The sequence below is a fragment of the Anastrepha ludens genome, chromosome 4 (genome assembly GCF_028408465.1).
Source record: "Anastrepha ludens isolate Willacy chromosome 4, idAnaLude1.1, whole genome shotgun sequence".
Lineage (NCBI taxonomy): Eukaryota > Metazoa > Arthropoda > Insecta > Diptera > Tephritidae > Anastrepha > Anastrepha ludens.
Window position 1 is genome coordinate 11,169,280 of NC_071500.1, and position 16,130 is coordinate 11,185,409.

The following is a 16,130-nucleotide window of genomic DNA, read 5'->3' on the forward strand; positions in this document are numbered from 1 at the left end:
CCGTATGCAGTCGACAAGAAATGATCCTGAGCCGCCATTTTGGAAAACAAAAATGAAAAAAAAAAATTTTTTGTACTCTCGAAAGGTAAATAAAGTTGTGTTAAAACTTCAAAATAATATAATTACTTTATCACCTTTAAAAATATGTTTCAAATATGACCGATTTTAAGGCTTCTACATGGACTTCCCCCCTTAAGGCCCTCGCCTCATTTTAAATGGCGTTTTGGGTGTTTCTTTAAAAGCGTGTAAAACGGATATGAAAAAAGATTTTTTATTTTTGTTTTCAGTATTTTATTTTTTGATTCATTGTTAAGAAACAAAAAATGGGGTTTGGTCTTACGAGGCTCGTTCAAAAAGTTATCAGCCTCATTTTAAATGGTGTTTTTGGGTGTTTCTTTAAAAGCGCTTAAAACGGCAACGTAAAAAGCCATTTTATTTTTCTTTTGAGTATTTCATTTTCTGATGCATTGTGAAAAAATAAAAAATTCTTTTATGGCCATACGAGGTTCATTCAAAAAGTTGTCAGCATTCAAAAAATGCTCTTCACATGAACAATAGACACAGAGATAGCCGGTTCTACTGAACCGATTTTGATGAATTAAAACGTAGATGACGTTGTATTGATGTCATTATGGTGTGAGCTGCGATCATTTTGAAAAAAAAAATGTTTGTTTAAAAAAAAAAAAATTATTTTTTTTTAATTTTTTTTTCGGACCTTTAAAGTCAAAAAATGGCCAAGAAACTGTTTTTCATCTTTGAACGTCCGCCATTTTGTCAATTTTTTTTTTGTTTTTAAGATTGTAGTTCACACGATAATGACATTCCTACTGAACAAGAACCTTTTCGTCTCTTTGATTTCAGTCACCTGTGACCCCCGGAAACCATGTCGCCCAAGCGACATACTCGTACCTTGTTTTGGAATTCGTTTTTTTTTGAAGGCTGACATCTTTTTGAACGATCCTCTATGGCCAAAAATCAATTTATATTTTTTAACAATGAATCAAAAAATAAAATAAAAAAAAAAACAAAAATAAATAATTTTTTTTTTTCGTTTCCGTTTTTCACTATGTATTTTTCCATTTGAACTCACCTTCGAATCGATTCCGATGATCTTGTTGCACTCCTCGCACGTATTTGCGAACACATTCTCGTAGCATTTGATGCAGTACGGATGATCGTCACGAATGACATACCGTTGTCCAGTTAGACTTTCATCGCATTGCCAGCAGCAAAAATGGCCTGAGTGCCAATCCTTATCCATGGCCTTCGTATATTCGCCACTGAAAATCAACTGAAAATGGGAATAAATGGTTTTCGTTGATAAAAATTAAAGGCACTGAGGTTTCATTTAAATTAAAATTGTAATCTTTTTTTAATGTGTGTATGTACATATGTGAGTGTGTAATGCGCTTTATAACTGTATGTTGCTGAAGTTTTTTTTTTTGGTTTTGTTTTTTGCATTAAAACTTCTTTGTCTGAATTTAAAACGTTACTTCAAAATGTTGAGTATGCGAATTGTGTTGTGTGTTTGTGTACGAGTAAGTTGAGCTTTTTTGTTAACCTTTTAGTTTTAGTTTAGTCGAGTTATCAATTTGTTTGTACGGTAAGTATTTTGTGGAGTGTAGCATTTTTCAAATGCTTTACTTTTGATTTTATTTATACATTGAATTATGGTGTATGTAAAAGTGGTTGGAGTTTGTTGTTTTTGTTACTGTATATTTTACAAAAGCACTTAGTCATGTTGGAATATTTCACTTGTTTTGGAAAGTATCCCTTGGATATTTTGCGTAATGTGTTTTTGTTGTTAAGTACACTGAAAAAATATTTGATTGTTGTACCTTTTGCGTTAATCATGGAGGAAAGGAGTAACGTGTCGTTTTGTTTGTGCAAAGTGCATATCTCTCGAGTGTTTTGGGAATGCTTGAGATTTTTTGTTTTCTTAATACTACCCGAATAGTTTTGTTGTGTTCTGTATTGAGATATATCTTTCACTGCTAAGCGGGTTCTTAAGTTCTATCAGCAAATACATTTTCACATTTTGTATTTTGTATTGTAAATGGACGCCAAGGATTTGCGTAGTTTTGTTCGCTATTCATGTATGTTTGTATATGTGACTACACATTTATTCTATGAACACCTTACATACAGACAAAACGTAGACGGGCATGTATCTTTTTGATTTTGTTTATACTTTTGCTGTAGCTGTGAGCTTGTACGGATGTGTTAGTGGACTTTGTATCTCCTAATATTGTGGCTTTCAGAAAATGTATTTTTTTGTTTATGAAAAACCCATCAATAAATCTGAGTTTCGAAGAAAAAAATTTGTTTAGACTTTCGCTGAGCTTATTTATAGCTCAGATTTCAGCACATCCACAAACCACATCTTCATGTACATCAGAATACATACTTACATACCTGTGTACATGCATATATTTATGTAATTATAGAATATTCTGAAGATTCATTTTTAGTCAAAAAAAAAAAATGTATGAGTAACTAAGATAAGTGAATTTAATATCTGTTTGCCTTCCATCTTTGCGTAAAGTGTCTTAATACTTTATGATCAGTAATAAATAATTTTAAAACATTAAATACTTTTTAAAATAATTATGAAGTAATTCATTTAATAAAAAGAAATATTTTAATAATATATATTATTAAAAAAAAATTGAATAAAATATTGAAAAAAATAGAATAAAATATTTAAAAAAATTTGAATAAAAGATTCAAAAAATGCAATAAAATACAATATTAAAAAAACAATTTGAATAAAATATTAAATAATTATTTAAATAAAATATAAAAAAAAAATATTTTAATAAAATATAAAAACAAAATATTGTAATAAAATATTTAAAAAATATATTTTAATAAACTACTAAAATAATTATTTTAAAATAATTCTGATAATTAGTTTAATAACAAAATTTTTGAATAAAATATTAAAACCAAAAACATTAAAAAGAATTGAATTAAATATTAAATAATGATTTTAAAGTAATTCTAATATTGGTTTATTAAAAAAAATAAATTAATTAAATATTAAAACAAAAAATTTTAATAAAATATTAAAAAAAAGTATTTGAATAAAATGATAGAGAAAGATATTATAATAAAATATTAAAAAAATATATATTTGAAAAGAATATAAAATAATTATTTTAAAATAAATAGTTTAATAAAAAAAATATTAAAAAACAAAATATTTGAATAAAATATTAAATAGTTATTTTGAAATAAGTTTAATAAAACAAAATATTTCAATAAAATATGTAAAAATATATTTTAATAAAATATTAAATAATTATTTTAAAATAGTTCTGAAATACTAAGTTTAATACAAAAAAAAAAAATAGTTTAATACAATAAAATATTAAAAACAAAAACAAAAAATTTGAATAAAATATTAAAAAAAAAGTTTAACAAAATAATAAAATATAATAAAAAAACAATATTTTTAATAAATATTTTAAAAAAATTTCAAAAAAATATTAAACAAAATATTTAAACAAAATTTTAAATAATTATTTTAAAATAATTCTGAAATACTTAGTTTACTAAAAAAAATATTTTAATACAATAAAACATTAAAAACAAAAAAAAAAAAAATTGAACAAAATATTAAAAAAATATTTGAACGAAATAATAAAATATTAAATAATATTTAAAATAATACTGAAATAATTAGTTGAATAAAAAAATATTGAAAAAAGTATGAGTAAAATAATAAAATATTGAGTAATTATTTTTAAATAATTCTGAAGTTTTTTTGTTTTGATACCATACTTTTTTCTTAAATTAAAAATTTAGATATGTTTGAGCAGCTTATTTGGAATAATATTTAAAAACCTGGAAATCGAATTCGAAAAAAGCGTCTTAAATTTAATTCAAATTAACCAAATTATAATATTTAGTATTAATTAATAAAATTAATACAAAAAAAAAATATTTACTTAAAACATTAATAAAGTTTATTAAATACAACTACAATACACACAAATATTTGGTTTATGAAAAATATAAATTTTTTTTTTTTATTTGCTTTTAATTTAATTTTTATTTAGGAAAAAAGTGATTTTATTATTTAGTAGGTATATATTGTTATATTTTTAATAAAACAAATTTTTGTATAATTTAATAATATAGTTTTTTAATACAATTTTTAATTACATTTTTAAATTTTATTTTGTTAAAAAATATATCTTTTTTTATTTTATTTATTAAATTTGTTTTTTGTTAAAAAAATTTTAATTTTAATTTATTTCTATTTTTCATATGTTTTTAAATTTAATTTATTAGTAATATTTTATTTATTTCTATTTTTAATATTTCAATGGGCTGAAATAGGATGTTTTTAATAAAATTCTAATAATAATTATTTTTTAAAAATATCTAATAATTTTTTTTTATTTTTAGTTATATGAAATAAATATATGAAACATTAAAAATAGAATTAAATAAAATTAAATTTTAACAAAAACTTGTCTCAGATTCTAGCATTAAAAATATTTTTTTTCTAATACCAATATTTTAAATATTTTTTAAACAATTTTGAGTAAAGCTTGCTTAATGTCTTTTCGTTAATGAAAGTTTTCTAAATACTGAAATTGAGAATCTTGATATATAAAAAATTGTTTTTAAATAAAAAATGAAATATTAAAAATATTGGAGGAAAATTTTAAAATTCCCAAAATAAAAATACGGACGCTCAATATTTTAAGGCCACTAAAACAGTTTAAATCATATTTCTATTTTTGTTTTCAAACATTCAAATTCGACATACTTTTAAAACTTTTTGACAATTGTTTTTTTCGAAACTCAAAACTTTTTCACTTTAATTGAATTATGAAATATTTTACTTTTTATGTCTTTGCTCAAATAAGTGTATTTAATTTCTCATTTTTACACAAATTATTAATGGCATATTCCCACACATATCTATGTATGTATGTTAATAATTTTTCAATGAATGATTTTTCCAAAAATGTTTTCATGCACAAAAGAAATATTTTTGAAACAAAAATGTTTGCATTTTTTCTTCATTTATAAAATTTTGTCCTAAAATTGCTTCGTCATAGGTTCAAAGAAGCACTCCGAATTCATGAAGGGGACGAATAGATCTTTCAGGTAGAGTGCCCAGCTCCCTTCTAATAAGAATAACAAGGATAAAAAACTATATGTAATCCCAATAGGGATCCTCATTTTATACATGTTTTGCAAATTGTTCAAAACATCAACTGTTTATTAAGAAAGTGAAAGCTAGATTTCTGATGCAATCGATTTTTTCATACTCAGGACTAGCTGCATATACTCACTAACAAAATATACCCCAAATTGGTTATATTTTTCAAAAACAAAAAAAAAACGATTTTAAGCAATTGGAACTAAAACTTAAGCGTTATCGATGACTGAATTCACTTAGGTTCAAAGTAACCTTTTTTTGATTCGTAAGAATCATTTGATTCGTAAGAATCATTCAACACCGAAGTATTGATTTCATGCACCACATTTTATATCCTGAAGTGGACGGTAGCGCAACTTTTTCGCAGAATTAGATGAAAGTTGCCCTTTAGACGTTGCAAAAAATCGCTACGCCGGCTTTAAATCGTGCAACTCCGCAAATGCAAAAACTAACTAATTTCACAAATAATATATTAGTTCTATAAAAATTCTCAAAAATCAGGATTACAAATTAGTTTGATTTCATGTATCAAAGTTTAATGAAGCTCCCAAAAAACTTTGCATTGCCTGAGCTTGCAGATTTTGAGCGACTAAATATTACACAGCATAGATATGTAACTCCGAAAAAAAAAAAATCTCCAAAAACTTTCAAATATTTATGCTCTTTCTCGATTCTCCATTGCATATGCACTCTGCCACAAAACAAGACGGCACATACCCCTTCTCCTCATTTTGGTCGGTTTGCTCAACTTCGGTTATTTGAACTTCAGATTCGCGTCGTTTTGTTGTTTTCTTAACTTTCTTCGTCTTTTTCGTTTCTGAAACGCTTTGCATAATTTCCACGTCGGCCATATTTTTCTAGGTTTTTCCGCCCGCTCACTTTCTATATAATTTTCCAAAATCTAATCTCTAGCAATAAATCAATCGAAAATAAACCGTCCGATTTACGCGCTTATACCGTCGAGTGTGCGACTATATGGCAGTGTGTATATGGCAAGTGAGTATGTATGTATGTATGTACGAGTATTTCGAAACCGTTTCACCCGTCTTGTGAATTTCAACGTTTACTGAATTGTATTTCCGTGCACGCCGATTGACCGACTGAACTTTAGCTGCACGATTCAGCTAAAAATCGCCCGTGTTTCAATTTCCAATTCCAATCCAACTTTACTTCAACCCAACAAAATGTGTGCCGTGTGTAATTTGCCGCCGATACACTTTTCAATTTTCGATGCGTTTCGAGTTGTTCAAAAACGTTTTTAACTTGGCCGAGTCAAAATATCAACTGTTGCCTTTCACGAGCACTAAAATTTTAATTTTGAAACGATGATTTTTTTTTGAAATTGTTTGAAAATGAAAAGCATACAAGTACAAATGTGCGCATACATGTACACACACACACACACAGTAATGACGTGAGAAAAAGTACAAAAAAACAAAAAACGTATTTAAAATATGGTAGCAGTACAACAAAAAATATGAGCTGCTGAAAGGGCAAACGCAATGCCGAGCGCAATGAAAATTCGCTTCCTCTCAGAGGCAATGCATTTTATGAGCGAATGTATACATTTTCCGATCAGTAGATATGTACGTATGTGTGTGTATGCACATGTGACTAAGTAGTACAGTGAGCACTGCTGCTCTCTCCAAAAAAACAGAAAGCTTAATTAACACATGTTGAAGTGCATAGACGCATATGCCTTCTATGCGAGTTATTGCGGCACAGTGGCATAACAATGGTAAAATTGGGGGTGTCGGGACAGAGAACTTTTGAAATGTTCAAAGCTCTGAAAAGTTCGAAATAAGATCGAGACGTCAGCCTAGCAGATATATGAAAGTAGATCCGCCACATTTAACAGAGATAACTGCCGCAATCAAAATGATGAAAGATGGCAAGGCTAGGGGCAACGACGGCATCCCTGCTGAATTTTTCAAGGTCGACATCGAAGATATGGCGCTTGTGCTGTTGCCGTAGTTCTAGAGAATTTGGAGAGATGAAGAGATAGCCAGTGACTGGGAGGGAGTTATTATTATTAAGATACCAAAAAAGACGATCGTGAGAAGTGTGGAAGCTGGCGAGGGATATCTATTATTCTCCACTCAAATTGTCTTCGAGTAAATATTAGGCGGCCGCCGTAGCCGAATGAGTTGGTTTGTGATTACCATTCAGAATTCACAGAGAGAACGTTGGTTCGAATCTCGGTGAAACCAAAATTAATAAAAATATTTTTCTAATAGCGGTCGCCCCTCGGCAGTCAATGGCAAACCTCCGAGTGTATTTCTGCCCTGAAAAAGCTCCTCATAAAAAAAATATCTGCCGTTCGGAGTCGGCTTGAAACTGTAGGTCTCTCCATTTGTGGAACAACATCAAGACGCACACCAGAAATAGGAGAAGGAGTTCGGCCAAACACCCAAAAAGGGTGTACGCGCCAATTATATGCATATATATTATATATATTTAAATATTAGCTCCACTTGATAAGCTTATTAGGCCAAATCACAACGGTTTTAAACCTAGTCACTCGTGGTTCGATAATATCCATATCATTAGAGTTTTAATAAAACAATCTGCTGAGTACAATACCTTAGAAAGAAAACACGTTTTTTGTTTTTTTTTTTTTCTCAAAATTAGCTTTATTCATCAACGTAATTCCCATCAAGAACAATGCAATATTTCCAGCGCCGTTCTAACATTTCAATACCATTTTTGTAGAACGATTTATCCTTTGCCTCACAATAGCGAATAGCCTCAGTTTCAGCGATAACCTCCTCAATCGAGCGAAATTTCTTACCGGCGAGCATTTTTTTGTTTGGTCTGCGAACAGCCAGTAGCCGCTGGAAGCCAAAATCTGGCGAAATTTCTTCCTCGCGAGCATTTTTTTGTTTGGTCTGCGCACAGCCACTAGTCGCTGGAAGCCGAAATCTGGCGAATACGTGGATGTGGGAACAATTCGAAGTTTAATTCATGTAGTTTTGCCACAGCTCTGAATCATCAACACGCTCTTTGATATCTCTACGATGTCAGCTAATTCACACAACTTCACTCTTCGATCATTCAAAAAGGGTTTGTGGGTTTTTTGATGTTTTCTGGAGTAACCACCAAATTTGGACGTCCATTTAGACAAGTCAGCACATCATCGTTTTATTGTTGTTCCTGATGAAGCGGAGTCCCCATAACTCTTTTCAAGCCATGGCTTCGCTTGAACAGTATTTTTTCTCATCAAGAAGCAGTGTAAAATTAAAACACAAAATTCTTTTTGATCCACTGTTTTGAAAGTAACAAAAGTAGCGTCACGCTTAGCGCAATAACTCTCGAACTAATGAATAGAATATCCTGAAATTTGAGCAGCTGCCTTTTAAAGGTTAGTTCTAACTGAAAAAGAGGTGAATGCATTAAAACTACTGCCATCTATGTGGACCGGGACGTTTTATCCCATATGTTAATTGTCGCCTACACCCTTTTTGGGCGTTTGGCAAAGCTTCTCGGTATCCATCGAATACTTTTAGAGTCGGAGCGTTTGTATCAATTCGAATGACATTACCCAGCCAACGTAGCTGCTGGATCTTTATTCGTTACGCTATGTCTATGTCGTCGTAAAGCTCATGCAGCTCATTGTTCCATCGCCTACGATAGTCGCCATCGCCAACGTGCAAAGGTCCAAAAATCTTGCGCAGAATCTTTCTCTCAAACACTTCAAGCGACGCTTCATCGGATCTTGTCATTGTCCACGCTTCTGCGCCATACGTTAGGACGGGCATGATGAGAGTCTTGTAGAGTGTTAGTTTTGTTCGTCGAGAGAGGTCTTTACTACTCAGTTGCCTACTTAGTTCAAAGTAGCACTTGTTGGCAAGATTTGTTTTCCATTGGATTTCAAGGCTGACATTGTTATCGGTGTTAATGTTGATTCTTAAATAAACGAAGTATTTTACAACCACGAAATTATAACTGTCAACAGTGACGTGGGTGTTGATACACCAGTGCGCCGACTATTTGTTTGAAGATAGGTGGTACTTCGTTTTGCCCTCGTTCATCACCAATTAAGACGCATTCGCTTTGCTTCTTTATCCAGTTTGGAAAGGGCAAAACTAAAACCGATGATATCCATTGAGTAACGCATTTGTTTAGGTTTTGCGGGGATAACAAATTCATACATTGCGACTTTGGTTGGTTGGTTGATTAAAGTGGTGATTCTTCCAGAATCCAACTAACGCTTCCGCACCATTTTGTTGCCACATCCTCGTTATCAACCTTTTTAACGGTTATTTACAGCATTGCTGGATGTGCGGTTTAAGAACCTTATTAGGTTGTTGACGTCTAAGCCAGACAGTTGTTCGAGACTCTCGAACAGCGGTTGGCCCAGGGTTAACATTCTGTCCTTCTATAGGGCAGATTGTTTCCTTTTTCGCCATATAGGCAACTCGTTTTGGTACTGTCGAATGCAGCTTTGAAGTCGACGAAAAGATGGTGTGTGTTGATTCTCCTTTCATGGGTCTTTTTCTGGACTTAGCGTATTGTGAATATCTGGTCGATGGTGGACTATCCAGTTCTAAAGCCATATGATAAGATCCAATCTGTTGGTTGACGGTGGGCTTCAGTATTTCAATTACAATACGCTCACTAGAACCTTATAGGCGATATTTAGAAGACTGATGCCGCGATAATTGACAGAGATTGCAGGATTGAGGCAGAGTACATTTAAATTCCAGTCGGCAGGCTTACTTTCATGCGACCATATTTTGCCTAAGAATAGCTTCGGTTTGAATAGCTTCCAGTCCGTCAGCTCCCGCGGTTTTGATGTTTTTTAAGAGCGTCATAGCTATTTTCACCTTGTCATGGTCGGGTAGCGGAACGACAGTCCCGTCGTCAACGATTGGGCTGTCGGGATCTTCACCTTCCCTGAGACATGGGCAGTTGTTACTATTTAGCAAGTTCGAGAAGTGTTCCTTCCATAATTTAAGTATGTTCTGGAAGTCAGTCACCAGCGCGCCGTCTTTTCTGGTAGAAATTTCGGGCGTTCTTCCTATTAGCTAGCATCTCAAACTTTGCGCAGTCAAGTATTTCGTTCTCCTCGCTTCGTCCTTCTGATTCGTTTTTCAGGTGCAGTCAGATGCAAAGCCCTTACTATGCGCTTAATTTGTTTTGTTGGCGCTTTTCTTGTTGCTCTTGTTAATATAGCTGAAAATTGGTTCATATTTTATTCTGCACATGCATATTTATATGAAGAAATTAAATTTCATACTAAATCGGGATCCCTAAATTACTTCTTTTTCTTGCTCTGCGTATCCCTGCTGGATGTGCGCGTTTACATACAAACGTTATTCTGATCTGAGACATACGTTTGATAGGCCATCCCGACTAGAAATTTTGGTAAGGCGGTGATTAGGCGCAAATAAGGCAGACCGTATTCCAAATTTGCGCCTCATAAGGCAGCCAAACTAAGCCCAAGTCCCGAAAGGTATCGCCACATATCTGCCTCATTAGGCGCAGGTTCGAAAACCCGAAATTCGGTAACACTGCCACAGATTTTCGTGACCACAACCAAATTTGGTATTGTTCTGGCATGCCAATCTTTGCCTTGCCTAACGTGGGCCTGGTAAGGTAATAGTGAGGCGTGCCTCAGTAAGGCCTGCCTAATTCGGACCTAAATGATTCCTCGGCATGCCTCACTGTAATTCTAGTCGGGATATGCCTAATGATGCCATTAAATTCGTGTCTGTTCCTCGCTGCCCTTGTTAGTTCGTTGTGCGTTGTTTTGAGACCTGTGCACTCTTTCATGTTGTCAAGCCACATAATTTTTTTCCTGTCAACTCCTCTTCGTCCTTCGAATTTTCTTCGCATGAGCAGTTGTAAAATATCGTATTTGTTGCCACTTTTGTGTTAAAATTACTTACATATATAAGTACCTACATATATTTAAAATTTATACAGAAAAAAAGTTTGGTTTTTTCCAATATTTCCCTTCATAAAGCCTCGACATCATTTCACTGTACAGCTTTGAGAAAAGTTCACTGAGAGCAAGGCGTTCTGGCATACAAACAGGTATTTATTTTTAAAAGCATTTCCATTGAAGCAGAGTGCATGCTCCCAGTGTGCATACATAGACAAGTAGTTACAGATCCACCACATGGCCTCCATGCCATTCCTTAATGAGGGAATTGAACCGCTGCCAGCGATGGAATAAAATAAAAATCTCCAATTTTCACAAAGCGCAAATGAGCGCACTCACGTCAACAACCGCTGTGTGGCGCACCAGATAGTGAAGCAGCTCGTCCGTCTGGCTGATGGGCAGCCAGACTCAGAAGCAAACAAACGACTGTCAATCGTAGACGTCAGTGCTCGTTGGCAGGCACTTTAAAGACCTCCAATTGAACAATGCAGGTGCAGGGGTTGGAACAAAAGTATTAATTTACGCAATTTTTGTGCCAAAAATATATGTACACATGTTTATATGTGTATGTGTGTGTGTATGCGTAACGCATTTGTTTATGTTTGTTGGTGGATAACAACAAACAGGAAACATATGAAATAGAAATATTGAAATTTGCAATTTGGGTTAGTGAAAATTTGTACGATCAGATGTGGGATCTGGCGACGTGAAGCGGAGTAGGTGAACGAAATTTAATGGAAGTTGTAATAAATCAAACCGCAGACTGCTCATTCTGTTCGACGTGTCAAAAGTGTTAACGGAAAATTATGAATGTATGCTTAAATGTGCGAGGATACGTATAAAATATGCAAACATTTATAAGTAGAAATTTTGAAACATTTTAGTTTATGGCTGCTCCGTGTGGAAAATATGTCTGCATAAACAAATAATTGATGGAATTCATTTGGAAATGCAATGCAAGCGAAATAGAGAACAAAATACGCATACAAATCAGCTTTGATAATAAATTCGCTAATTATTAATTGAAAAACCAAAGTTTTCGTCAACACCCTTGATTATTGTTTAGACTAAGCTGCGGCTTTAATTTGTATACTTCCTCTGGAAGTTGTCCTGCGAATGGCGGAGGTTCTTTTGGAGGTTTTTGCTGCCTAGCCGACTAGCGGCTGATAGTTTGTGCGAAGCAAAATAAACATTGGGCGGCTCGCCATTGCCTACTGGGAGCTGCTCAACGTTGCGTTGGCAAGAAGCAAAAGAAATGAACAGTTTTTAAAATCACGCACTAACGCAGCGATGAACAAGAAAAACAAAAAAAAAAAAAATACGCCCACAAAACCCATTTAAACCCCTCGGCACGCTTTCATTATCACCATGCGGTTAGCTGTTTGCCTTCTCATAAGCGCCACATCATCTTCACGTTTCGTCGTTCGCCTCACGCCCGTCCATCTTTCCATCAACGCTTCGCTTCAGCAGTGCACACGACACGACAGTAGCGTCACGACACGCGAAATCCGATCAAGCATAAATGCTAGATCGGCGAGTCAGTGGGACGTCGTTAGACCAGCGATCTTAAGGCGTTGCGGGCGCGTACACAAATTTTACTTACTCTAATTATTTTCACTCACATGCAGAGGAAATGTAAAAATTAAATTATATTTTTGGAGCCAAAATTTTTGCTTTGAAATTTCTTTTGACATTGCGTGTGTTCTCATATTTTGAAACACTAATGCAAAAATATTTTAATTACACATTTTAGTAATGGACGAATGGGCGCACAAGATTTTTTTCATTGTGTGTGTGTAAATATGTATATACATACTCGCGTGTTTAGAAAGGCTTTTACTGCTCATTTTTCATTTGCTTTATCTTTTGCGCGTTTTTCAAGTTCCAATAAAGTTTTATTTAATCGAAAATAAAAAATATTAAATGTTGAGTGATTTTGTGGAATCGCGCGTATTGTTGACCCAAAAACAAAATCTGCTGAATTCAAATTAGTGGATTTTTTGAAAAGCCCACAGGTATCGACATTTGTATAAAGTTCTTTACAGTGGCTGCTGAGGCTTTTTTCATGATATTTGACAAGTTTTTCCAGTTTTTTTTCTTATTTTGTTTATTTTTTTGTTATTATTTTATTGTGCCGTCCGTAACCAAAGGCATCTAAATCGAGCTTTTAAACTTCATAGAAAATTAAAACAAAACATCAACATTTCATCTGAATTTTTAGGAAAATATTGTATAGTAAAATAAGTACAAGTCGTAAGCGGCTACAAATTAATTTAAATTAAAAAAAAATTAAATTTAAAACATTACCTATTTCGTAGCCAAACTCATATAAATCCTACTATCAAATTTCAAATTTTGAAAAAATAAAAAAAAGTTTCTTTCGAATTTAAAAAAAATTAGAAAAAATTCAACAAATTTACATCAAAATTTTCAACTTTTTAGCCTGAATTTTCAGATAAAAGTTTGTTTTTAGTAAAATAAGCTCCTGTTTTAGGCGGCTAAAAATGTATTTTATGTATTAAAAAAAATTAATTTGTAATATTAAGTAGATATATATTTCGTAGGCAAACTCATGTAAATCTAACTATCAAATTTCAACTTTTGAAAAAATTAAAAAATTTACTACGAATTTAAAAAAAAATTAGAAAAATTCAACAAATTTAATCCAAATTTTAAACTTTTCAGCCTGCATTTTTAGTTAAAAGTTTTTTTTAGTAAAATAAGCTTAAGTTTTAAGCGGCTAAAAATTGATTTTAATTATTAAAAAATTTTTTTTTTTAGTATTAAGTATTTCGTAGCCGAACTCATGTAAATCTAACTATCAAATTAAAATTTTTGAAAAAATCAAAAAAAAGTTTCCTTCGAATTTTCAACTTCTTAGCCTTAATTTTTAGATAAAAGTTTGTTTTAGTAAACAAGTACTAGTTGTAAGCGGCTAAAACTGTATTTGAATTTAAAAAAAAAATTCCATTTTTTAATATTGCATGTTTTGTAACCACACTCATAGAAATCAAATTTTTACACTTTAAAGTTTAGAAAATTTCAAGCAACAAAATCTTCAATCAACAAATTTCCATCTACATTTTCAACCTGAAATTTGATAGAAATTTTTGTTTAGTAAAATAAATACAAGTTAAAGTGGTTAGAGAATCGTTTTTTTTCCGACGGCTCCTTGATTTTATTCCATTACAAAAACGCTTTTCTTGTGGAAGAAAGGAAATGCACAAGATCACACATCTTCTGCAGGTGCTGGTGTTAGTTATGCCTAATTTATATACATAAGTGTTTGTTGCAGGTGAAGTGACCCTAGAGGGCGTCTGTGAGTGTGCGAATGCTCGTTTTTTTTTAACGTGTTAAGAACTTTTTGGAGTGTCTAAGACCCTGTACGTTGTTCCAATGCTGATTTATTAGAGTTTTGCCCCATCCACATGGTCAAACCACACTCCTTCACGACAACGCCAGACCCCATGTTGCACTAGTCGTCAAAGCCGCACTCCAAGAGCTCCAACGTGAGGTCCATCAGCATCCGCAGTATTCTCGGGACCTTGCACCGACCGACTACCATCTTTTCCGTTTCCTGTCAAACCATACGAAGGGCGTTAGCTTCGATAACAAAGAAGTCCTTAGAAACTGGCTCAACAACTTCTTTGATACCAGGCCAGGCGATTTGGTGTCATGGGGATTGGGTCAAGAGGTAGGAAGAGGTTGTAAACAACAACGGCGAATATATAATTCGTTAACTTATTGATAGAATTATTGTTTTTTGTTTAAATAAAAGTCTGCGGTAAAAACGCTACGAACTTACTCCCCAACCTAGTAAATATGTATATTTGCCCTGGCAACTATTAATTTGTACTCCTACTATTTCCTCTCATACACCCGTTTCCAAAATTATTAATAACTGACAATTTTTTTTGCTGAGTTGTCACGTCTTCTCTTTCACACAAAGTATAGGCAATTTTTTTTTTATATGGAAGAAAAAGCCTTGGAAAAGGCTATTGAGTCCAAACAGACAGCTCCATGTGCATTTATTGACATATCAGGGGCTTTCGATAACACTTCCTATGAGGCAATCTATAATGCCCTATATCTAAAGGAGGTACCTGAACCCATCACTAGATGGATAATATCCATGCTGAAATCTAGGACGATCAGCACCGAACTAGGAGGAACAATCAAATCTATTAAAGCCACAAGAGGTTGCCCTCAAGGTGGCGTATTCTCTCCTCTTTTGTGGACTCTAGTCACAGATGAACTCCTTCACAAATTGAATAACCTAGGATTTCACACTCAGGGCTACGCTGATGACCTAGTAGTTTATGTACTAGGCTGGCATGAGGAAACCATTTCGGATCGCATGCAGCAAGCTCTTACAATAATAAACAAATGGTGCACGGAAAAACGGCTCTCCATTAACCCATCCAAAACAACACTTGTACCGTTTACTAGGAGAAGGAACATAAATCTCAAATGTCCGACCCTTAATGGAACAACACTTCAACTCTCGACAGAAGCGAACTATCTTGGCGTCAGTCTTGACAAAACGCTTACGTGGAATTCCCATATTGGGAAAGTTACTTCGTAAGCCACAAGGGCATTCTTTGCCTGCACAAGGCTTTTTGGTAAGACATGGGGACTAAACCCTAGAACGACCTTCTGGACATCCACCACAGTTGTGAAACCCATAGTCACTTATGCATCCTTAGCATGGTGGCCCAAGGTCAAGCAAAGAAAAGCAGTAAACGAATTAAACAAACAGCATCGCCTGATATGTGTTGGTATTACAGGGGCTATGAAAACATGTCCCACCTATGCATTGGGTGTGCTCCTGAACATACCACCGCTCCCAATCTTGATTGAAAGGAAAGCTCGCTCGAGTGCCTTAAGATTAAAAGGTATATCTGAACTTAAAAGTGGGGATATAAAAGGACATTTAAAGATCTTAGAAGACTTCCTACACAGTCTCTTCATAGGGATATATAATACTATCACCCAAACCAATACTCTTCAGGAACTTCCAAGTTATAATTAATGAACGAACAGACTGGAGAACTAACTCTA

The 16,130-nt window shown here is 33.2% G+C and overlaps 1 protein-coding gene across 4 annotated transcripts in view; it reads right to left on the minus strand.

Annotated features, from left to right (window-relative positions):
- LOC128862071 (four and a half LIM domains protein 2) overlaps positions 1-16,130 on the minus strand; it is a 151,638-nt gene that overhangs the window by 74,836 nt on the left and 60,672 nt on the right. For 2 of the 4 annotated variants that reach the window (XM_054100481.1, XM_054100480.1), the window contains one exon: positions 1,091-1,291. In XM_054100481.1, the coding sequence (XP_053956456.1) occupies positions 1,091-1,291 (201 nt within the window). Of the gene's footprint in view, positions 1-1,090; positions 1,292-5,899; positions 6,476-16,130 lie in introns of those variants that run through there. The other 2 variants (XM_054100482.1, XM_054100483.1) reach the window with 2 other exon arrangements.